At 33.2% G+C, this 25,271-nt stretch overlaps 4 protein-coding genes across 4 annotated transcripts; 2 read left to right on the top strand and 2 right to left on the bottom strand.

Annotated features, from left to right (window-relative positions):
* Nucleotides 1-735: 735 nt before the first annotated feature.
* Nucleotides 736-4,433, bottom strand: LOC11419712 (TATA box-binding protein-associated factor RNA polymerase I subunit B; the record flags this gene model as incomplete). The annotated part of the gene is made up of 4 exons (XM_024784908.2): nucleotides 736-1,369; nucleotides 1,991-2,127; nucleotides 2,765-3,559; nucleotides 3,809-4,433. Coding segments are annotated over 2 exons (807 nt in total), but the record flags the coding sequence as incomplete, so codon positions are not given.
* A 5,731-nt stretch (nucleotides 4,434-10,164) lies between these two features.
* LOC11421100 (glutamyl-tRNA reductase 1, chloroplastic) lies at nucleotides 10,165-13,195 on the top strand. The gene is made up of 3 exons (XM_003615346.3): nucleotides 10,165-10,590; nucleotides 11,212-11,453; nucleotides 11,870-13,195. The coding sequence occupies exons 1-3, from the start codon at nucleotides 10,338-10,340 to the stop codon at nucleotides 13,001-13,003; spliced, it is 1,629 nt and encodes a 542-aa protein (XP_003615394.1). The 5' UTR covers nucleotides 10,165-10,337; the 3' UTR covers nucleotides 13,004-13,195.
* A 252-nt stretch (nucleotides 13,196-13,447) lies between these two features.
* LOC11418747 (E3 ubiquitin-protein ligase SINA-like 10) lies at nucleotides 13,448-14,811 on the bottom strand. Its single transcript, XM_003615345.4, has 2 exons — nucleotides 14,172-14,811; nucleotides 13,448-13,946 (listed from the first exon to the last, which is right to left on the bottom strand). The coding sequence occupies exons 1-2, from the start codon at nucleotides 14,682-14,684 to the stop codon at nucleotides 13,716-13,718; spliced, it is 744 nt and encodes a 247-aa protein (XP_003615393.2). The 5' UTR covers nucleotides 14,685-14,811; the 3' UTR covers nucleotides 13,448-13,715.
* A 5,593-nt stretch (nucleotides 14,812-20,404) lies between these two features.
* Nucleotides 20,405-20,974, top strand: LOC11423807 (glycine-rich cell wall structural protein). Its single transcript, XM_003615344.1, has one exon. The coding sequence runs from the start codon at nucleotides 20,405-20,407 to the stop codon at nucleotides 20,972-20,974; it is 570 nt and encodes a 189-aa protein (XP_003615392.1).
* The last annotated feature ends 4,297 nt before the right edge of the window (nucleotides 20,975-25,271 follow it).

Here is a 25,271-nt window from a genome sequence, read left to right as displayed (position 1 = left end):
CAATAATTTTAAGTTAAACTTCGATGACAAAACTATACTATAACTAATTACGGTAAGAAACTAGTTTCTATGTGTTAATGGTGTAAATATTTTTTACATATGTATCCAATAAAATCATACTAATACGTCATTTTTAGGTTAGTTTTTAAAATAATTCTATAAATATCAATTGAACATGTAATTTAATTGGATGTATGTGTAAAAATTACAGTATTGATATGTTATATACAAATTAAATTCTTCAGATAATATTATTTTTATGCATATGTGAAATCAAAATAATTACTTTTTAGTTTTCCATCTTTGGAAATTGATTTAGTGGTCTCCTGAGTTTCTCAAGTTTTGTAAATGTATCTTTCGATAGAGTTTTTTTCTTTAGAACCATGGGTGTTTTTACAAATTTTTAAGCAATAGAGTGTTCCTTCTTTAGCCCATATATAATATATAGGAGATAATTTTTAAGTCAAACAGTAGTTAACTACCGTTCGGCTCACTTTTTAAATCAGTTGAACCAATTTAAAAAATTTCCTAACTAATCAATAAAGTATCGAACAACAGATCACCATTCATTGGATGCTCGAGAGCGATTGTTGGGTGCCTAAAGAGCAATTACCTATATAGGAGTATAATAGTCGGAATAATTGGAAGAAAAAAATTATAAAAAAAAAAAGGTAAATGAATTATATTCTGGTTCAACTCTATTTCTTTTAAGTTAAACTTTATAAAAAAAAAAATATATATATATTCAAATTTGATAGTTAAGGCACATCTGCTGAAACATTTTTAGTGGTTTTAACACTACAAAACTGACAAGAAATACTGGAAGGTTTCAAATGCAAGCATTGATCAACCCGTTTCTCCAGCCAAGCAAGTCTTTTCTCAAGTCTCAAAACACCAATTTGCAAAATCCTAATGTCAACTTGTGCAATTCTGGCACAAGTCCGAAGCAAAATGTAATAATCAGCATGAGCAACGTAAGTCATGGCACCTTTATCCTTCTTTCTGACATAGTGAACATAATCAAGGTTCTTCGGCTTGACGCGAGGTGGTACATAACAAAATAGGTTTTCCTCCATGTCTAATTTCATTTGTGTAATGGCTTCATCGACTACAGCTTTTCCTGAACCGCCGTTCTTGTTGAAAACTGAGTCTTCACCATATGGCGAAGTCTCGAGGAATTATCATTATTCAAACTTCCAGGAAAGTCATCTACACGGCAGGTGCCATCATCAAGAGAGGGATCATTGAAACATTCTCTTCTTACATTTTTCATCTTAGATGTCCTCCTAATGTGCCCTTCATCCGTCAACCTCAATCGGTTAAAAGAAGTATTGGATTTCCCTGCATGTTCTGATGGTTTGGTGGTATTCTGAAATAAAAAAGCATCTTCAAATGAGAATTGATTATGATAAGCTTTCTTTATAATATATCAAGCGATTATGAAAAGGAAAAAAATTTCATAATAAAAGGAATTCCTAGAAACTAGACATTACACGGCGAATGTACACGCATTAAAAGACCTACATAGTATACCAAAAGAAAACTACATAATTATCAAGAGAATGTGAAAATGAAATATTTCAACGATATATGCCGAAGAGGACAAATACGATGTCATTGTTTAGTAAGTTTTCATAATAAACATCATCGAAACAGATTTTGTTCAATATTTAAAGACACCTCACTTGTTAAGAAAGAAAATGCCTCTCATTATATTTTCAGGAAATTATCTCATACGTAATATGTTCCTTTCTTAATGTCATCTTTCATGAAGTTTAATGTCATTTAGTCAGGGAAATGATGATATAGCTAATTTACTTTTCAAGATTCACTATTAATGAAAAATAAATCCAAATCACCAATGCGATGCAACTTCATTACTGACACATCCCCAAGAAAAACTAGAACGAAGTTGACGGTAGTTCCAAGATATTATAATTATAAATGTTTGGGCATCCCCATGGAACAATTAATCCAAGTCTTCAATTACCTTTTCATTCTGATAAAAATTCCTTAGGATTTCAATCATTCTTTGTTCCTCATAATTATCATAAGATTGTTCTTTTGATCCATCAAAGACAACATCTCTACGGTATTTGAGATAAGTAGGTAAGTCCTTCGAATACTCTGCAAAAATACAAGATGTTAGATAATCATTTTGACTGCTGTAAAATTTTATAAACCCTACATACTTAAAAAATGAAGTGTATCAATGTTTGACACATATCTGATACTGATACGGGTCAGATACTTCCAGATACATACCCAAAATGTATGATAATAGTTTAAATTGATTTTAAAATACTTCCACCAATACTTAGAAGATACATCTCTGACACTTCTCACCAACTAAAAACACAATTGTCATATAGACATTATACACGTCCAATACATCTTACTAAAGAAACAAAATTGTATGTTTTTTGAGACAAATTCATAGTATAAGAATATATATTGATATAGGCGGAGGGAAAATATGTAGCTATACCTATTCATACTTGTTATGCTCACAAATATTAAAAAAAAAAAAAAAAAAAAAAAAAAAAAAAATTGTGATCATCATATATTGACTACTGATAAGTTCATGTATTAATGAGCAATTAGCAACGAGAATGTCTCTCTATAAACATTGTGCATTTATGTTCTCTCTCTCTCTCTTAGTAAACATTAATGTCCTCTCTCTTTGTGAAAAAGACGAGTTAAGAAAATAAATAAACTCACAACATAGGTTCAACAAGATAATAATGCAAGTAAATAACTTTACCGTGGTTATCTGCAATCTCTTCATATATTGCATGAAGGTGTTGGAGAAGCACAGCAGAATCCATTTTGTGTTTTTGACATCCTATTGGATCTTTAGCAGAACCTTTACCAAAAAATGCTCGTCATGAGAGGCAAAAGTGGTATCCATTTCGCCATTGTCTTTGTCACCAACATTACAAGATAAACTTTTCTCCCATTCTCCATAACCATTTATGTTATACAAAATCCTTATAGCTATCACCAGAATTGATACAGCACAAACATGAGTAGGTAACCTAAAATAATCCTTTGTAAAAGATAACCACAAGTCGGGAGGCATCAACCATTCATAAATACGGCATGCATAAGGAAGAATCTTTTCGACAGGAAGAGATAATTTTTTAAGGTAACGATATGCTATTGCATTGCATGAAAGTTCACAGGAGGTAACTCCAAGCCTATGCAATGAGCAATTGATGCAGCAAATGATTCTAGCTTTTGTACCGGTATAGCTCGCTGGGGCTTGAACATAGCACTTGAACTGATGGGACATGCAAGTGATTCATGTTTCATGAGCCTTTCAAGTTCAACAAAGGCAGAAAAATATGGAAGCTTCCCTTCGAGTGTCCACTTCATCATGTCTGATGGTAGGATGGCTTCCTAGCAATATGACATGCCAGATATGAAACAGCAATTGTACAAGCTAGTGGAATCCTGTTCTTCAAATACCTTAACCATATCATAACAAATCGTTGACCAAACATGTTGTGGGGTTCTTCTCTGTATTTGCCACGTATAGTATAATCTTCTGGTTCTCCTGAGAACAAGGAAGAAATAAAATCAACAAATTACAAGTTATACTTGAGGAAAATGAGTCAAACATCTTCAGGGTGGTGAAAAATACTATACTAGACACTTGGTTAACAATCAAAAACTATAATAAATAGATTTCCTACCATGTTGATAATTGGATTTCTTCAGAATCAGACCATTAAACAAAAAAGGGAACACATTGTAATGTAAATGTGAATGTAGAAATGCACACGAGGAAGCTTCATATAATTACCTTCTTTCTGCATCTCAGAGTTGTGCATTACTGTATAAGCCCGGTCATCATCAAAAACACCAGTCTTGGAGATAAACCTCAACCATATTGGTCCAACCAAGCCACATATTAAAGGAGTAACCTTAAACTCCTTCACTAGTGCTTTGCATTGAAGCTCAATCATCATCTGCAACCCCATCAAGTGCCGCATCCTTATCTGGTTGTGGTTGTGATAGTATTTTGAGGTTTTATGTTTAGAGCTTCCAAAATCACTGGGATGTGAGACACTTGTCCCATCAATATTCTGTTCTATTATGTGAATATCATCATTCTGTTGAGTTTCATCTTCTAAGAGATTATTAACAAATTTGGACCATGCATCATATTCAGAGCAAGGTTGAGAGTTTGGTTCGGCTTTGATTGCAGCAGATTTCTTGCGTCGGAATCTGAGTATGTAGACATCAATCACATCATCAACATCATTGTCAAAAACACCATCAAACCGAACATTACACTTAGGGCAGTAGAAGAAACCATCATCAGAATCGTCAACATAACCCACAAAGAGATAGTTTTGACATTTTAAGATTCGTATATCATCTATTGCAGGGAAGTAGACAAGCAAGAGCCAAACCTCTGTTTGATATTTTTAATTTTCGGTATTATTCTGAGCCTGCATATGTGGGGCAATGATCAGGCATAATGTGCTAACAAAAAATCAAGAGAAAAAAGACAAGATTTTATATATGTAGCTATACACGCGCGCACAATCCAACAATTAAGAAGTTGATCAAAAAAAGTCACCAAACATGACATATTTCAAACATCAAATATACAATCAATTAAATAAAAAGGTAATCTAACCACATATTAGCCTGCCCAGGGCTTTTTGCTTCCCGAAATAATTTAGATTCGCAAACATGTCTACATTAGGAAAGTCTTCCTTTTGCAGCGAAGTTCCTTTCAGTAAACTAATGAACACATCTTGATTCTCTCATGCGCAAACATCTTGATTCTCTCATCAAAGTCACGGATACAGACCAAAAGGGTGCTCACCAAAAATTAAATCCCAAACATACAACAATATTAAATACTATTTATATTTATATACTAATCTAATTAGCATAACCAACCCATATCTTTTTAATAATCAATACGATCATATCCATTTGTTTCATCATCAACTATGTCTATTATGTATGCATAGCATGCATCGTCAAAAAAAAGTATTCATGGCATGCATTGACCACATGCTTAGAATAATTAGTCACGTGTAAGCATGCCTTATATATTAGTTGTTAATGGGATTGGAATTAACAATCACATTAACTAATAATTGATATGAATTCTAGGTAGTCAATAGCGGCGCGATCTCGACATTGCAAAGCAGATTGGCCATTGGCTGCAACAGGCACTTTCGGAAACAGAAAACTGCGGTGCGTCACATCTTCTCCGCAAGAGTTATGGTTCTTACAAAAATTCCATTTTTCCCTAAAAATTGAGACTTTAGAGGGGTATTTCACATGCAAATCCAACTTTCTTCTTCCTTGCAAATGCATAACTGCTTTCTTCGTCATGCGGATTGAAAACCATCTTCCTCCTTCATTTCTTCTTTCCTATCGTTTTCTGCAAGACAGACAAAGACACCACCTCGGCTCAGCTCCACGCCACTGTCAAACAGTCCCAAGCTTCCACTGAATCCCCACACGACCAGGTTCTGTTTTTTCCAGTTTTCTTATTCTGTTTCCTGCTTCCTTTCGATGCATACTCTGTTTTTCTTTTCCAAGTCCTATAGTTTTCCTCCGTTCCTATTTTTTCTTCTTCCTACTTATTCAAGGTTTTCTATTTTCCCTGTTCCTGTTTAAAAAATTCTTTGTATTATTCTTTTCTTAAGCACTGTTTGTAATTTTCCTCTCTTTTTGCTTTATTTCCCCACTACTTTTTATTTTCCCATCAAAGCTCAAATCCTTTCAGTTTTTTTCTTTTTTCATTGTTAAGACTTTGTATTGCTCACTGTGAATATTTTGTGATTTTTCAGTTATTCCGTTAATTTTACATTAGATATGTGTTAACAGTATTAATCATTTAATATGTCCAAAAATTGATCAAATAGCGGCCATCCGACTAGACATTCTCCCACTTTTGAGGTCAACCGCTCCACGCCACTATCCGGGATTGACTACCTGTTAATTTTATACTTCCCTCATTGAAAAGACTAAACACTAACCATTTTATAGGGACACAAGATACTCTAAGATCGTAAGAGATAGTATAAGATCATATAGGTCATGCGGTTCAACTCCCGCCAATAAGAGATACAAGATCATAGAGGTCATGAGTTAAATTCCCCCCATTAACAAAATAATCACTAATATTTGCTATTTTAAAATAAAACTAATCATATGAGATGCTATAAGATTAAAAAAAGTACAAGATAAACGTTGATTGTGATGCATAGGTACAGAATACAGAAACTTTTAAAAAACAAAGGTACAGGTACATTAAAATAAAATATCAAAGAAAATATCTTTTTCAGTGAATTACTCTACCATTGTTGTTGTAGAAACATGCTGCGAAAAAAAAAAATCCAATTATAATAAAAATAGTATAATACTATTCATATTTTAACCATGTACTTAACCACACTTCTATCGTCATGCTTCAGAGATTCACTTGTTTTGTTCACGGCCTCCCTATTTTCATCAAAAGCAAGAGAGACAATTGAAATACAATAAAAAACCAAAATGACTTCTACTATATTTCAACGACCTGCACCTTTTCGTTGTATCCACTAACGTGAATCAACTAACTAAAAATGGGTAGGTCTGGTACGTATGGTACGACTACAGTACATGTACCCTGTACTGGTATGTACCCGATACGATACAGTTACTTCACCAATTTAGGAGTACCTGTGCTTCAGAGTCTAACATTGATATTAGAAGAGTTTTTCTTATATTCTAACAACTATCCTATAACAAATAAAGATTTTACTTTCCATGGCATCACAAATCATCGGCACACTCAATAGTTACTACTCTATGCAATCACTATTTTAACATTGATACCTATCATTGTTCTGTACTAAATTCATTACGACCTTAACCGTTGATATCTTACTTTACTAATATGAATTGCCAATTCTGCAGTATATTTTCCAATTATTAACAACTATTAAGTACCTAAGTTTCCATCATTAGCTCATCATCCTTAACAACATTTATGCAGCAATAGCGGAAAGCTGATAAGCTAGCTTATAGTATATGAACTTATAGTAAATAGCTTATTGAGAAAAATAACAGTACTCATTGAGAAATCAAATAACCTTGAAATTAACATGAATGCAGAACCGAATTCAAGTACTGTAGAATTAGGGTTTTGGGGGAAGAAAATAAGGGGAACAATAGAGAGAATAAAGGGAAGAGGAAACTTACCAAAAGGGGTGGAAAAGAAGATGGCGGTGGCGGGTTGGGCTCCGGGGAAGTTTCACGGCGGATTACGGTGAGGCTGACGGCGTTGAGCTCCTCACAGTGGTGTTTCGGATTATTTTGGGGATTAAGGGTTGAGATTTGATGACTTGGGAAAATAAAGAGATCTAAGCCCTTGATTTGGTATAAAAATTAGGGTTATATCTTTTTTTAAGGTTAAATTTTTTTTTTTTTTTTAAGGAGGGTTAAATTATTTGCTAAGCAATGGATAACATAATTAACTTGTCTTCTTTTAATAAAATTTATCTCAAAGTTTGGATGTTGATTTAAGAGTGACCTACATATGCTTAATAAATTGTTAAATTTGGACTGATTCACCGAGCTATCACCAATGTCGTCTACCACTAGCTTGCAATGTAGTTCAATTGACACTTTTGATAACCCCAACTCACCAAGTCAAATTATAGTTTCCTTCAACCCAATTGCTTCTGCTTCCATTGGAGGTGGACTTCCTTCAAACCATTTCGTCAGCGCTTTAATAAAATGTCCCCAAATGTCTCAAATACACATTCCAATACCAAAGCGCCATTGATTATAGAAAATGGCAGCGTCCACATTACACTTCACATAACCCTTTGGTGGTGGTTTTCGAATTCGTGTATGTAACAGGCTACTCTGCAACAGAACTTGTTTTGGGATCTCAGATAGATAGTTATTCCCTTAAGTTGTCATGCATTAACTAAATAGATATATGTGGCTCCTTCGCCTCGTCATGCCACACCTTTTCGTTACGTCTCCGCCATAGACATTACAGGATCATGATGATATTTGTCACCACATCTCTGGATAACCTGCAGAAATTTGAAAAGAACAGGTTTGCAAAATCAGCTGCGGTGTTAACAAAACTAGCAATTGTTTTCCACAATCCTGCTTCCATCCCTATTTGCTTCGCTATCTCACATCCAACAAAAATGTGCCATTCATTTTTGTAATGGTTTTCACAATAAGGACAATTGCCCTAACAGTCAACGCCCTTATCTTGAAGCCTCATACGTGTAGGTAACCAACCAATGAGCATTCTCCAAACAAAAACTTTAACACGTTGCGGCACACACATGGGCGGATCTCCTTGACATACAGGTGCCACTGCACCTCCCAACTTTTATATAAATATCATATTAGGCATGATATTACAACTAATATGTTGGTGTTGCAGCAGTTGTGCAGTCTCTCAATCAGTTAAAGGTGGGATTTGAACCGGCGTCACTCATCTTACAATCAAGCAATTGTACCACCACACCAATTTATAATATTATTTTCTTTCTGAAACTTAACTCAAGATCCGCCACTGGACCCGACCCACACATACATCATATTCTGCTCCACTCATCCGGTACTCTTAATTCTTCATTGTCATATAAGAGTTTCCATTGCGTATCTATATGCCGAATTAACCATATACAGACCCTTGTTGTTAAACTTCCACACATATTTGTCCTCCCTCTCTTGCTAAATATAAAATAATTTTTTTAAAAAATGTACATTTATCATATAAAAAATTTAAAATTTTATCTTTTCAATAAAAAAGTTATCTTATTAGAATCCGATTACTAATCGGAGAAACTTTTGAGTAAACTTAACTTTACCCCATAAAACAATCACACATTCCATTTCGTGTAGCTCTAGTGTGCCCACTTTTTGGAATGAAAGTTGCAGCTAAGAATTATCCAGTAATCCTGGAAAACTTTCCCTGCTACATATCAATGCTCCCCTTTGTTTATTATCATCTTCCCTCTCTTTAAAAACATGCATGGCTCTCAGATTTTGTTAATTTTTAGCAAATTGAATGCCACTATCACGTAATTTTCAAATTGTGTCATGTCTCACGTCAATGTCAAAATATGGTATGTACACCACAAAAATATCATTGTTTTATTTACTACTTTTTATTTACTTATTTTGTGACCTTTCGTATTGAATATTTTAAATGACATTTGACCCTTTCACTCCCAAAAAAGACCAAAACTTTTTATTTTCACTCCAAAAAAGACCAAAACTTTTTATTTGCAAGAGGAGAGACCATCAAGTAAAATAACAATTTGTCAAAAAAAAAAAAAAAAAAGTAAAATAACAATTAAATTAGGGGTGTAATAAGGAACTCCAAATTCACCAATAATTTGCATAAAAGATATACATATTTGTGACTTTCAAATGTAACAAACTCAACAAACCATATTTATATTTTTCAATTATAGCAATAATATAACAAATATAATAATTTTTATATTTTTTTATAGAGTTTTTATATCTTTTTTAATAACACGAATAGGTAATAATATAATATTATTATATAAAAATTTATTTAAATGTATAATTGGAATAACAAAAAAGTCTGCCTAAAATCTCTCCGAAACCCCCTATTTTCTTTATACATATTATATGTATGTATGTGTGCGTGTGTGTGTGTGTGTGTGTATATATATATATATATATATATATAATTTATATCATAGATTCAGCAAAAGTTTTTAAGTTAGATAGTCATCATATCATAAAGATTTGATTGCCTAACACGACGCTCTATTCTTTTATTCATATTTGAGACGGACTATACATAATATGACTGATATTACAAACACCAACTTTAATATGAAAAGATAATATTAAAACAAAATAATAATTAAAATAAAATATGGTATATTCCTTTTTTTTAAGAAGAAATATGGTATATTCCTAAGAATAAAAAATCAAACTTGAAAATAAAATATAAAAAAATAAAGAAAAACTTAGTACTAAAAACAAAGTAAAATATGAGACCAAGTATATATATACAATTTTTTTATTAAACATGAGATTCATATTGGAACAGAGAGGGATGATGATAGAATTGAAGGAGTGTGGATAAAACGTGTACTCACCAACCAATCAGAACACAAAGAAATCACACATTCTCAAATAATTCCAAAAACTTTCCATACGCCACATCTTTTGCCACATCATTTCATTATTCATTTCCACACAAAAACTCCAAAAACCAAACCAACCATACACAAACATAAACATAAACATAGTTTTAGTTCCAAGTAACATATTACTATTATTGTCTAAGTACACTAATTACAATGGCTGTTTCAACTAGTTTCTATGGTGCTAAATTGGAACCTTTGTTCCTTAAATGTTGTTCTTCTTCTTCAACAACATCTTCCTCTTATGTTACTACTCATTTATCATTTTTTGGTAGTAATAAAAAGAGCTTTGTTCAAAGTAGAGGCTCAATTCGTTGTGACGCTTCATCTTCTGATGTTTTGATTGATCCTAGTGATAATGCTAAATCTGTTTCTGCACTACAACAGCTTAAAGCTTCTGCAGCTGATAGTAAGTCCTCTTTGAATGTTTTTTTAGTTAAATAATGAATGGTTCAATTATATGGTTAAGATTAGTGGTTACAAATTAAAATATATAAAATCAATTTTTATTATAATAATTTGTTGGTTAATGCAGATTGAATACATGGTTAATTATGTTTAGTGGATGGTTAATGAATATAATTAGGTGTCGTAATTAATTAATCATAAAGTTATGCCAATTAACAATGATTTTGAACATCGTTAACCAAGATTTTCAGGTGTACATTTGATCTCAAATTGTGGTTAGTGGATATCATGTATGCAAAATTAAACACATGAAAGTTATGGTTAATGATGTTTAAAATCATGATTAGTTATGTTCGTGGATGGTTAATGAATTGTGACACCTTGTTATATCCATATAAATTGTTGTCAAATTCCTGTTGAGAATATAATTTCCCTATATGGACTGTATAGTTCTTCATTAAGAGTATTAGACCTATGTTGAAAATAGATTAGAATAGAACATGCAAACTTTATTATGTTATATTCCTCGGTAGATATTAATCATCGACGAAGTTAGTGAATATTTCAATTATATAACATAATTACAACAAAAAAAAAAACACATGAAATTGACTTTCAACAGGATATACAAAGGAAAGGAGCAGTATTGTCGTTATAGGGCTAAGTATTCATACTACACCCGTCGATGTGCGCGAAAAACTTGCCATACCAGAAGCAGAATGGCCTAGAGCCATTGGTGAGCTTTGTAATCTGAATCATATTGAAGAAGCAGCAGTTCTGAGCACCTGCAACCGAATGGAGATATATGTTGTCGCACTTTCTCAGCACCGTGGTGTCAAAGAAGTCACCGAATGGATGTCCAATGTAGGTTCACTTTTTTCTCTATACGCAGTTCTTGTGAAAGCTAATATCTACATATATGTATGGTTTGACATGTTTAAGTTTATCTGTAGACATAAACATTAGTGAGACTATTTGAGTGAGCTCATGAAAAAACTTATAGCTTATACAAAAACATTTTGACTTTATTTTATACAAAGGAAAGGAGTTACATGATGAGCGCTTAATTCAGTGAGTTTTTTATTAATTGAATCTCATGATAATACCGAGTTCGTGCAAGAATTAGTGCATGTTGGAACCACGGCAAGTGTGAAGCTACAAGCTATAGCTTTTTCCGAAATCCAAATATACATCGTCAATCCAAACATACACTCAATTTGTTTTTGTTTTCTGTTGCATTGATACATATTGGATATTTCTGTTATTTTCTTGTTTTGCAGACAAGTGGTATACCTGCATCAGAGCTTTCAAAGTATCTATTTTTGCTATACAACAAAGATGCAACACAACACCTTTTTGAAGTATCAGCAGGTCTTGATTCTCTTGTAATGGGAGAAGGTCAAATCCTTTCACAAGTCAAACAAGTTGTGAAAGCAGGACAAGGAGTTAATGGCTTTGGTAGAAACATCAGTGGTTTGTTCAAGCACGCAATCACCGTCGGTAAAAGGGTCCGAACCGAGACCAACATTGCAGCTGGTGCAGTTTCTGTTAGCTCGGCTGCAGTCGAATTAGCCTTGATGAAGTTACCTGATCAAGCCTCACATGGAAATGCAAGAATGCTTGTTATTGGAGCTGGTAAAATGGGGAAGCTTGTGATCAAACATTTGGTTGCAAAAGGGTGTAAAAAGATGGTAGTTGTTAATAGAACCGAAGGGAGAGTCGCAGCAATCCGTGAAGAAATAAATGATGTTGAGATAATCTACAAACCGCTTTCGGAAATGCTTGAATGTATTGGTGAAGCAGATGTTGTTTTCACTAGCACTGCATCAGAGAATCCTTTGATTTTTAAACAAAATGTTAAGGAACTTCCTTTAGCAAGCGAAGAAATGGGAGGAAAACGCCTCTTCGTAGATATTTCTGTTCCGAGAAACGTAGGTTCATGTGTCGATGACCTTGAGTCTGTTAAGGTTTACAATGTTGATGATCTTAAAGAGGTTGTGGCTGCCAACAAAGAGGATAGGCTAAGAAAAGCAATGGAAGCACAAGTGATCATCGGCGAAGAATCGGGACAATTTGAAGCTTGGAGAGACTCATTAGAAACTGTTCCAACCATTAAGAAATTAAGGGCTTATGCTGAAAGATTAAGGGTTGCTGAGCTTGAGAAATGTTTAGGTAAAATGGGTGATGATATAAATAAGAAGACACAAAAAGCTGTGGATGATCTAAGTAAAGGTATAGTGAATAAAATGCTTCATGGTCCAATGCAACATTTGAGATGTGATGGGAGTGATAGTAGGACTTTGAGTGAGACACTTGAGAATATGCATGCTTTGAACAGAATGTTTAGTCTTGAAACTGAGGTTTCTGTTTTGGAGCAGAAGATTAGAGCTAAGGTGGAGCAAAAACCACAGTGAGATTAATATGACACCATTTTCATTGATTATTACACTCATTTATTTTCTTATGGAAGATGAAAATCCTTACCCTTAAAGGCTTGAGAAAGAATCATGTAATATTCAGTTGTATGTTGATTGAAACATGAAAGTTTCCTTTGTTTGTTTTTTGGTTATGTATTTAGATTCATGACATGTTGAATCTTTAGTGTATATAGTACAAAATAGAGGAGTTGTGGCCTCCAAACTCGTAAATAGAGCCTTAATGTGTGTGCCTCTTTCAATCGGAATTAAGTAAATTGGTTCAACACACTTGTGGGAATCTAACATCTTCCGCTAGACTCAACTCATGTTGATAACATACATTATTTTAATTATATTTAGATATTACGCTTACAAAAAATTTCAGGAAATGTAGGATCAAGAAAATATCTAAGAGTGAGAAACAACAATTAAGCAGCTTGATTCCCAGTAAATAGGTTTCTTCAGTTGCAGAAAATCATCTCCAGTCAAAAAAACTCATTATACAGCTCAAGGCAATCGAAAAAGAACAAGTCAAAATCTTAATAAGAAAAGCAAAAGTCAGACTCTATGTTATCAAATAATGCATGACTTCTCTACATATAGGGTGGATTGTCTTCACGATAAGGGTTGCCGACAGCGGTGGACGATGAGGTGGAAAGTTGCCTGCTTTGCTCGGATGAAGTAATTGGAGATATGGCGTGCTGGTCAGCTAGCTCCCATGGAGGCGGAGGACAAGGAGGATGGTTGAGTTCTCTTGGATGTTGTAACTGGCAAGGGTAAGATTGTCCTCTAGTTGCTTACCGTCGTTGATTAGACGTTGCTCGTGTATTGGGATCCCTTCCTTGTCAAGAATCTTCTTCTTCACATCGACTATCGTGTCTGAACTCTCAACCCTCAGGGGAATTGTCTTTCCAATCAGATCTTCCACGTAGATTTGCATCTGCACCACAAATACCATTAAATCAGTAAAAGAAAATTTGAGACTGACATTTCAAGAACTAATCCAAAAATAGAAAACACTAACAACCTTAGTTTTGGCATTTCAAAAACTGATGAATTTGAGATAAAATGCTATAGTATAAATTCAAAACAGAAAAGAAAATAACAAAAATGTAATCGGAAAAAAAAAATAATAATAAAGCAAAGAAAAGGAGATAGGAGGTACCATGGGGGTTATACAAATATCTAGCTTGAGAGGTTCGGAAGAACCAAATGGAATCACAAGCAACTCTGATGAAGGAGTTGCTAAAGCAACCTCTTGGACGTTCTTCACAAAAGACTGTAAAGTCAGTTTGCATATCTGAGACCTAGCCAATATATCATAACTATACTCGGACTCAGAAGAGTTAGGACCAATGCAGCAAATATTGACTCCATTTCCCAAAAGTGTGGTTCTATTATTGAGAATAAATAGTTTGCCCTCAGTTTCCTCTTGAAGAACAATGGTTTCATCATTAGACTTCAAAGAGACATTGAAGGAGTGACCATAAGAAAATTTGATTCGAGAATCCCCATGTTTATGGCTGAAATGGTTGGACAACACTTCTGATGATGCAGCAAAGTCACAACCAGAAAGAGGGCAGTAACATGGAAAGTAGATGCATTCGTCTTCATGCTTCCTATTTCCAGTGTAACTTATTTTCTCCTTGCAACCATGGTTTGCATTCGGACATGGCATTTCAATAGATAACAATATATTCTCAATGGCTTTACAACGTTTTGAGCTAATGCGCAACGAGCACTCATGACACTTGTTCCTAAGTTTAGTACAGCAGGTAGAGCAAACAATATGACCATTATCACACTGAAAGGTATTGCAACATAAAAGAAAATCATCAAATTATACTTTGAACCATTTGTTAGAATAAAATAAGAGATTCATTGTAAGGCTTGTTAGCAAGTTTTGTAATCAAAAGTATAACCAACATAAAGGTAATCATTCTCAATATATTCTTCTCAAAAATTTCATAGTCTATCCAAGATTTATTGGGTCATTTGTCACTCGGGGGGTCACGCTCATGTCTAATTTGGAGCATGATGGGGTGTGTCATGTGCTACGAAGCAGACACTCATATTAGGCGAGTCCCAGTGATGGACATGTGTCGTGCCCCACACAACACCACACACATAATTACACTAAATTATACGATTTTCTCAAATTAATAGCCGTATCGTCGTATAGTGTTTTGTGTCCGTGTCTGTATCTGTTAGCCGACACTAATGAATATAGAGCTTGAAACATATTGGCTCTTCACATATGAAAATAATTCATGAAAGAAAAATGAAAAGAAAATGCATACCTGAAAGACAGGAATAGTTAAGGGTTGAAAACATTTGCAGCAATCAAACAAATTAGGGTTGGAAATCATTAGAGGCTCCATTACAACTTTTCTTATATGATCAAAATCAAAATAAAGTCGCTACTAAAAATTACTTTTAAAACACAGATAAATTGTAGACTCCAGCGGCTTCAGGTTTTGCTTTTTGGTATGACAACCTTGCCCCTAAAAATTTGTTATCACAACCTTACCCCTAGTCCTGCTCATCATTATATATAATAAAATTATTTCATGATTAAAATAAGTAATTTAATTTTAATCAAATAATTATTTAAAATATCCTCTATCAATATATTATTTAAAAAAATGAATTATCTATTAAATAATTTGGTTACAAAAAAGTTTAGGTTTACATAACTACTTACATCACCCGAAATTGATAATTTCATAATGAGAGGTCGGGGACGAAAGCGGAATCAACATTACGTTAGTGTTAGTAGAATTCGTAATCAATCTATTATTGTTCTTGATAGAAGTCATCGATTAGATAGAAAATAAAAACTAAATTATGTTGATCATGAGATCATATAAGTTGTGGCTAGCTTTGTATTTATCATCATAAATATTCTATACCTATGAGAATTTTTTTCTTCTAACCCTATATCCCAAAAAAATCCAAAATCTGAACCCCTCTCAATTTTATTTTTCAAAATGACCCACTTTATATTTTTGGTGGTTTTTTTTTTTTTTTTTTTTGTCGTTTTCCTCATTCTTGCCTTTCGAAACGGCGGGAATGAGCCCCTTCTCTGACATATGTCTGTGCGTGACAGGTTCCGCAGGTTTGATCATTTTTCTTTTAATTTTTTTTTCATTACCGCCATTTGAAATGGCGGGATTGAATATTGGTTATTTTTTTTCGTTTTTTGTTTTTTTTAGGCAACATATGCGTATTAATTATAAGGATAATGATGATAAATATTATTTATTAATTTAAAAACACTAATTATTTTATTCATAGTGTTAGAAATAAAAACAAAAACTACTTTCTCCACAACATCCATTTACGCCAATGTAAACTATAACCTCCCGTAGCACATAATTTATCTTTTTTAGTTCGTACGGGTCGTTAGTTTTGCTCTTCCTCTTCCTCGTGCTCTTCCTGTTCCACATCCTCATCAGGAATTTCAGTATCATCATTAGTTTCCATAGTGACTTCATTTTTCACTTGTGGGGCTGAGTTGGTCCATATTTCATTAACGAAGTCATCGTCGTTAAACCCTGCTGTTAGACTTTCTATGGTATTAGTTTGTGAATTTGGCCATTGAGGTGTGTAGTTTGTTTTGGGATAGTTTACAATGTATGGAGGGGTTGGTAGGTTGAACGAGGAGTATTGTGACTAGTCTGGGTAACTGGTTTGTGAGGTGTACTGAGTTGGATTGATGTCATCAAATGAATAGTTTGATGTTCGGGAGCTTTCTCCATGATGACTTTGTTGAGAATAGCTTGGATATGAGATTGAGGTGTTTTGTAAGATTTGGTTTGTGGGTTGTGGTGGTGATTGGTAAGTTTGGTTGTAGTTGTAATTGGAGGATGGGTTAAAGCTTTGGTCAAAGTAAGTGGGTGAAGGTGTAATGAATTGGTTGTGGGGTGGAGGTGCATTTGACCAAATATTTTCAATTGACACCATATAGGTTTATGGCGCTGCATGATAGTCACGCGACAATCTTGGTAAAATTCTTGCACATGCTTGCCTTGGGGTTTTCAATAATTCTTCTCTAGAAAGCCACAAATGATCTCCGAAAAATTCCCAATACCATGCAAAATATTGACGATTTGGATAAACCTCATGGTTATACCGAACATTGTCTAATGCTAACTGATGACGTTGGTTCCACCATTGGACTTGACGATGATGCTTATCTCTCCACGAGTCTTTAATTTTATCTTTTGTCAAAGAAATTTTGTGGAAATCTTTCAAATTATCTAATAAGGCAGGTGGATGTTGTGGTAAGCCAAATTGAAGCCTTACTCTATCTGTCTGATGTCTCTCGACTATCTGAAAACATATGAGATATGTGTTTGCAGACCATATCTGGCTTTCTTCTTTGTTGTTGTAATGAAAGTTGAGATAGGGCCTCCAGCGAAAGTGTTTAAAATAATGAATGTTAGTCTTCAATTGTTGACTAAAAAGCAATCATGAAAAACGGACTCAAGCATATGACGAGGGTTGAAGATGGGGCGACATGACAAGCAACATCGTTGAGTCTTGGAACTCTGTGTTTAAGGGAACACAAAACCTACCTGTTACACCTATAGTCCAATCAACCTACTATAGGCTGACATGTCTCTTTGCCGATAGGCTCAAAAGCATTTGCAAGGGTAGGTTCTGGAGATGTGTTCAGTGAATATTGCCAGAATGCGATTAAGGATGACATTGTTAAGTCTAACATCCATCATGTCGAACAGTTTGACCGAGAAAGGTATTCCTTCTCAGTCTGCGTCAACTATAGATAGGGAAGGCCAATGAGAACTTTCAAGGTGGACCTACAAGCGGGATGGTGTGATTGTGGAAAATATCAAGCTTTACATTTGCCTTGTTCCCATGTCATAGTCGCGTGTTCTTCATTTCACCATGATTATACAATCCTTATTCCAGTTGTGTTCAAAAACAAGAGTGTTGTTTACTACATCTACAACACAACATTCAAAGTAGTCTATGACAAGAGTTATTGGCCACCATACGACGGTCTTGAGCTTTGCCATAATCCAAACATGCGAAGACTAAAGAAAAGTCGACCCAATAGTACTCGCATAAAGACTGAAATGGACGATGAGGTGGTAGAGAGGACTCCGACACCGAGACAATGTGGGTTGTGTCGGCATACCGGTCATATTAGGAAAAATTGTCCAAGCATAAATAACTGATAGTTAATAACGTTATGTATTATGAGTTCAAATAAATTAATATTTATTAACATTATCATTAATATTTTTTACTTATTATTATTTGTGTTTTTAATATACATATGTTGCAACAACAAAAAAAATCCCTCCATTTCAAAATGGCGGTAATGAAAAACAAATTAAAAAAAAAAAGTGGTCAAACATGCAGAATCTGTCACGCACAGACATGTGTCAGAGAGGGGGTTCATTCCCGTTGTTTCAAATGGCGGGAATGAGGAAAATGACAAAAAAAAAAATCACCAAAATAGAAAGTGGGTCATTTTGGAAAATAAAAGTGAAAGGGATCAGATTTGGATTTTTTTGGCATATAGGATCGGAAAAAAAAAATCTACCTATGAGCTATGAAGCTCAGATACTCCAAAACGGAGGCTTACATGTATTAGATACCGCGATACTCCACAAATACTAACGGATACGTACCCATGAAGTATCGAAATTAATTTTTTTAATTTTTTTAAAAATATTTTATCGGATACTCTACAGATACACAAGGATACTTATAAGATACTTCACATATATGTGTCTTAGAAAAGTTATTTTTTTTGACAAGATGTCCTAGAAAAGTTGAAGGGTAAAAAAGTGAGATAATTTTATGAAAATTCACTAGAGATGTATATAATTCAATTTTAAGATGCTTATAATGATGTTTCTCTTGATTTATACGAAAACTTTACATTTTTTTTTATTTTAATCACATGTATTATTTTTAAAAAATTGTGACTTTTATATTAATATAATAATGAAGAATAATCAATACTTTTTTTTTTTCAAGTATTTTACATACATATAAATTTTAGGTATAAAATTTTTGTTAACGTATCTTACCCGCGTATCACGTAGTTGGGATTCATATATAGCCTATGAGTTGTCCCCTGTTAATGTTAATGTTGTGATGGAGTTTCTTTTTTTTTTTGGTGTAGGTTGTGATGAGTTTCTTTGGTTTAACTATTTTGTTCTTAGAGTAAAACGCAATAGTAATTTTGACTTCGGTTAAAGGTAAATGAAATTTGTTCAAAAATTGTTTGTGTCATGAAGTGAATAATTTGGATAGTTTCGATCGATTCAAAATTACGGATACTCATTTATCTAACCACTTGAGTAATGTAATGAGTTTGAGTTTCTTTCTTTGTGAGACGATATTGGTTTTGTTGGTGTTTTTGGATGCTACATTCTTAACTAATGTTGCTGATATAAATAAATGTAAGAAGGATATAAATATTTCTTTACAAGACCGGACCAATGTTTTTAGAACCTTAAAACAAATTTTATAACAAAGCATTTTAAAATAAAGTAAAATATAACAAAAACCTGTAAAAAGATAAATCAAGTTTGAACTTGGGTCAAAGAGAATATGAGGTCCACAAATTAAACAATTAAGCTAAGCAAACATTTAATAATAATCTATCACTATATATTTATAACATTTTTTGAGCAAATTTTAATTTATAACTAAAATTAATTTTTTATTTAACTTGTTTTGGGCCAAAATTTTAAAGCTTAAAAGTTAACTTTGACACATTGACCTTTGGACCGACCCTATTATCAATACGAAGAGTTAAGATCAAATATAAAAGAAAAGAATAAACCGTTTATTTGATCCCTAATTTATTATCCTCTCATCTCTCACCAAATTAGTTTTAAACTATTAAAATCAACTAATTAAAATACGAAAAATACATCAATTTAATTGTTAAACAATTTCGTTAACTGATAGACTAAATATTTCGATGGGAGAATAGTTTAGGAACTTTTTTTTATACAAATAGTTCATGACTTTATAATTGACTTTAATAAGAGATTTTTTTTAAGGGACTTTAATAAGAGATTATATTGATAACAAATTGACAATTCAATGACCAAATTAAACATTTTTATTCGATAGAAAAATGTGGGACGTGATTAATTTTGAAGAAGTGAATAGGAGGTGATTAATGGAAACCTATTGTCATCGTGAACATAGTTCAGTTAATAGTCCACGCTACCACTTAAAAAGCATGCAGAAATAAAATCACACAAAATATTTCATAGCATCATAGCAATGCAATTTATTTCATAGAAAACAAATGCTAAGTAGTTTCTATGAATCTTCCATTGATCTCGTGATTATTAGAATCACACAATACATCATTTTTTTCTCTCATAAAAATTTTACGTCATGGGAAGTTGTAGTTCCAAACAAGGGAAGAAATGGGATGATGATAAGGGCGACAAGAAAAAGAAGAATGATGGTGCTCAACATGTTTCAAAAGCTACGAAGGTCACAAAACGTAGTGGTAGTGCTCCCAAGAATGATAACATGTTTATTATGAGTGCTGGAGCAATGTCCATTTCTTCAAATGGAAATCAAGCAGGCGGTTGCGATGGTGGTGGAGGGCACGGGCATGGAAATGGTGGTGGAGGTACTGGAGGTGGTTGTGGCGGGCATGGGCAAGTAAATAGTGGTGGAGGTACTGGAGGTGGTGGTGGCGGGCATGGGCAAGTAAATAGTGGTGGAGGGCATCATGGTGGAGGGGATCATGGAGGCGGCGGAGGTGGTGGGTGTGGAGGGGATCATGGAGGCGGCGTAGGTGGTGGGTGTGGAGGTGGTGGTGGAGGTTGTGGTGGAGGGCATGGGCAAGTAAATAGTGGTGGAGGTACTGGAGGTGGTGGTGGAGGGCATCATGGTGGAGGGGATCATGGAGGCGGTGGAGGTGGTTGTGGAGGTGGCTGTGGAGGTTGTTGTTAGTAATTAATTATAAAGATTTGCTTACTTTTGTTTTAACTTTTAAATAAAGTGGCAATTACTTCTATATTCTAGGGTTTTGTTAGTAATAGTATTCAACTTTTTATCATTTGATGTAATTTTTTTTTAAGGAATCATTTGATGTAATGTTATTTCTTTTGATATTTATTAATGAATTTATCGATTAGTCGTTCATTAGTTATTTAATTGTTGATCAACCTTGCAAATTTAAACAGAAACGTATAAGGTCATGAGTGCAATTCTCCCACTCTTGTTCTCTCTCGATTCTTGTTTATCTATTATTAACGTAAAAAGTATGTTATAAAATCTGTTAAAAGATTAAATTCTCCACCACCACCAAAAAAAATAATATTAAATCTTTAGATTTGTATCAAGTTTGAAATTCTTTATAATGTTTTAAAACCAATTTCATAGTTATTGCTAAATGGTGTATACTGTTTTGAAGCTAATATTCTATGGTGCATAGATTAAAAGTATCATAGTTGCAAATACAAACATCTAAAACTTGTTTACACCTAAATAGTAAATACCCAAATTTGAATAGCAACAAAAGCTCCTCAAATCCCCCAAGTTTGTATCTATGGTAATTTTTGATGAGAAATGAAATTTCAACAATCATTTTTTATAACTTTTGTGACAACTTTCTTTTTTATACTCACATTATCTTTTTACTTTCTCACTCTATTGTTTTGGTTTTTGTGTCACTGCCTCATTTCCTTTATAAAATTTTGGTTGTCACAAAAATTGTCACATATATGAATGTTCAGATAACACAACTCTTTTTGAATGGTGAGTGCTGAGTTGGAAAAGCCTTTCACGTGACAATTAATGTTCATAAGCATAATTGATATAAAAATAAGCCAAAATAGGTGTACTGACTTCTATGTTAATAGAAGCCTAGGAAGGAAAGAAATTGATAAGTTGCAAGGATACAGATTGAAATAATGTGTGCCCAAATTGCAAAAATACTAATAAAGTGTTCAAGTTGAAAAGAAAAAAATCAAACATACCCTAAGGAAGAAACGTTCACATTGAGGGTATCTTCATCATGCTTTTCAAATAATCACTGCTATAAGATTATTAAAAAATGAAGGATATTCTTCACATTTAGTAAAAAAAAGTAAGATACGTTCACATTGAGTAAAAAAAAATTATAATTTTTTTATAGGGTATAATAATAAATATTTAATGTTATCAAATCTGAGACTGATCTCAAATTATAAAATTATTCTATGGATTTTGTGCTAATAATAATGGATAATCTTTAATTTATTTATTAACATCTGAATTTGAGGAGAAAGAGCATAATAGTTAACATCTGATTTGTCAAAAAAAAGAAGTTAACATCTGATTTTTTTTGTTTTTAGACGACGTGCAAATTACAAGGCCGTTCCTTGTCATGTGCAAGGAGCTCCAGGGAGCCGAGCCTAGCCTCCAATTTATGGGGCCTCAACTATTTACAGGGGTATGCGTATAATTGTTGGGATGTAGGATAATATTTTCTTTTGTTATGTAAGTCTAAATCAAACACTTATTATTTGACAAAAGTAAAGAGTAAATTGAATAGTTAGGCCAAATCCACATATCTATCAACAACAAAAATTCAACAAAAACAAATTAAAATCAAAATAATGTTTATTCTTAATTTACAATTATTTAAATTATCATTAATTATTTTTATTAGGGGCCATTTTTAATATTAGAGCCGAGCCTCCAAAAATTTATGGAACGGCCTTGTAAATTAGTATTCTTATTTTTTTTGGTTTGGCCGGTAAACAAGGGAGAATATTAATGTAATTAAGACAATTATATTTATTAAAAGGCATTCATGGAATTTTCCCTAAAAAAAAAAACATATCAATCATTTATTACGATATTTTCAAATAAAATCTTTCTATTTAGCATTTTTTGGCCAAAGTAATTAATATACCTGATTTATTATTATTTTAAGTTTTTAAAAAAAAGTCATAATGAAATATATTAAACACACTAAAAAAAATCATTCTCATACAAGATGTATAAGATTTATAATACTTACCAAGTTACATCACAAGTCAAGGAAGGACCAGCAAAACAAGAAGAGGAACCAACTAAGAAATAAAAGACAATCAATGAATAGGATTAAACCTTTTTTTTTTCTTCCACATAATGGTTGCAATTGTTCCTCCTTTTGCTGAAAAATGCAACGATTTATTTCCTTTTAAATTACCTAAATAGTAGAAAGATAAAAGATGTTCATTGATAACCAGACCGACTTTAAGAAACCATCAAGATCGCCAAAAACACGCAAGATGATCCAACATAGTACTCTGAGTCGTTCGTTGTAGCAAAACCTAACGAATTTAAAATCAAACACCAAATTCTACCAAAAAAAAATTACAACTAAAAATCAAATGATCTATATCTTCATTAAAACCACACCCTCCCGTAAAAGTTTGATCATTGTTCTTAAGACAATTATGTGTTGCCTCTTTTCATAATAGAATTTCTTATAATGTTAAGCTTTTACCATGAACTAACATCTCAAATATAATATGGTAGCATTTGTTAATAAAACTTATCACGAACAATCCCTACAATATCAACTTATCAAACAAAACTCGGCAAAATAAACCAAAATTCAAGTTTATTTTACTGAAATAAATTCATTGTATTTGTAAATCAATAATAACACCAAGACATGTATGTATCAACTCAAAAACATTAAGACGAGTCTATGATTGTCCTCTCTTTGCTATGGTATAGATTGCTACCTAAAAAATTTGGAAAACCGAAAGTATGTCATGACATTATTTTACTTGACAACCAACCTCGGACAAATTAAGACGAGTATGAAGGTAAGAAAAACACAAGAAGGGGGTTGAATTGTGTTGGCTTTTTCTTTTTTTTCTCCTAACTGAAAGTACAGATCAAAAAAATATAGAGTTCTACTTCTGAAGTGATATTCAGACTAATTGCAGCGGATAAGAGAGAGAGAGAGAGAGAGAGAGAGAGAGAGGAAAGACACAAGCAATTTATACAGGTTCCTTCCACAAACCAGAAGTCAGTCCTGTCCCCCTTGCACTTCCAAGGAGAGTTCACTATGTAATATCTGATTACAAATGCTCACTACTAAACTTAGTAAGAGACTTCAAATGTTCAAGCACAACTGCAAGAGACTTCCTATGCTCCTGAACACAATCAAGAGACTTCTATTGCTCAAGCACAACTGCAAGAGACTTCTGAATTCAAACAGAATTACAAAGAAAATTGTTTGAAGTTGAACACTTGATATACAATCAGTGGTGTTCACAATACAAATCAGATACAGACTCTAAAGACTCTAGAATTTCTAAGATATGAGCTTTGATAAGAATTCTAAGTGAACTTTGAAGTGGAGAACAATTTCAACAGAGTTTTAGCTTAACTAATGTTTGGTATTGTTCTTGTGAAACTCTGAGTCTTCACTCCTTTATATAGAGGTGTGAAAGAGACGTTGAATTGTCAGCACATTCAAAAAGAGTCGTTTGAAGCTTTTGATAAATCACCAATGATCCTTTGCCTGATATGGTTATTGTCCTATGAAGGATCAATTTCAAATGCGTTCCCAATGTGAAGGAACATTGTTGCAGGCAGAGCTGTTTTTCTTGTCTTATAGTAGAGACAAAAACAGAGTAGTAGAGATAGTGGTTGTACACTTCGTACAAACGTACTATGTCAACGCTCTTTGAAGAATAAGCATCCAATGCCTTTCAAAATAGCCGTTGTTATACTTTTTTAGTCTTCTGCAATCTTAGACGAGTTTGAATCCTTGAAACAGCTTTTGAAGCTTTAAGTTGTATCTCCTGATGAACTGCAGCTTCTGGTGATTCACAGCTTCTGATAAACTTGCTTCTGATGACGTCATCACTTCAGGAGCACTTTGTCTTCAGGAGCACTTCAAATTTCAGGAGCAGTTTTCTTCAAACGCTTTAAACTTCCCTTTTTGTTGATGTATTTGCTCTTTATTTGTTCTTCCAAGACCATTTTAGGATGTCAAATTTTTGTCTATAGTCTTGTACACTTGAACAAATATTAGCATATCCAATTGACAATTTTTAATACTTTATTATCATCAAAACTCTTAAGGATTATTTTTGCTAAACACATTTTGTTCCAACAGAGTAAAGTCAATAATACTATTAATTAATCCCTTCTTAGTTTTTACATGATTTTAACTTAGATTAAGAAAACCAAATCCCTTGTTTGCTAAAATTAGAAATAGTTGTTATGATTTTGTTGTTAATATTGAATATGCGAA

The sequence above is a fragment of the Medicago truncatula genome, chromosome 5 (assembly GCF_003473485.1).
Source record: "Medicago truncatula cultivar Jemalong A17 chromosome 5, MtrunA17r5.0-ANR, whole genome shotgun sequence".
NCBI lineage: Eukaryota > Viridiplantae > Streptophyta > Magnoliopsida > Fabales > Fabaceae > Medicago > Medicago truncatula.
Note: the sequence above shows the minus strand (reverse complement) of the source record. Positions and strands in the feature narration are given on the sequence as shown.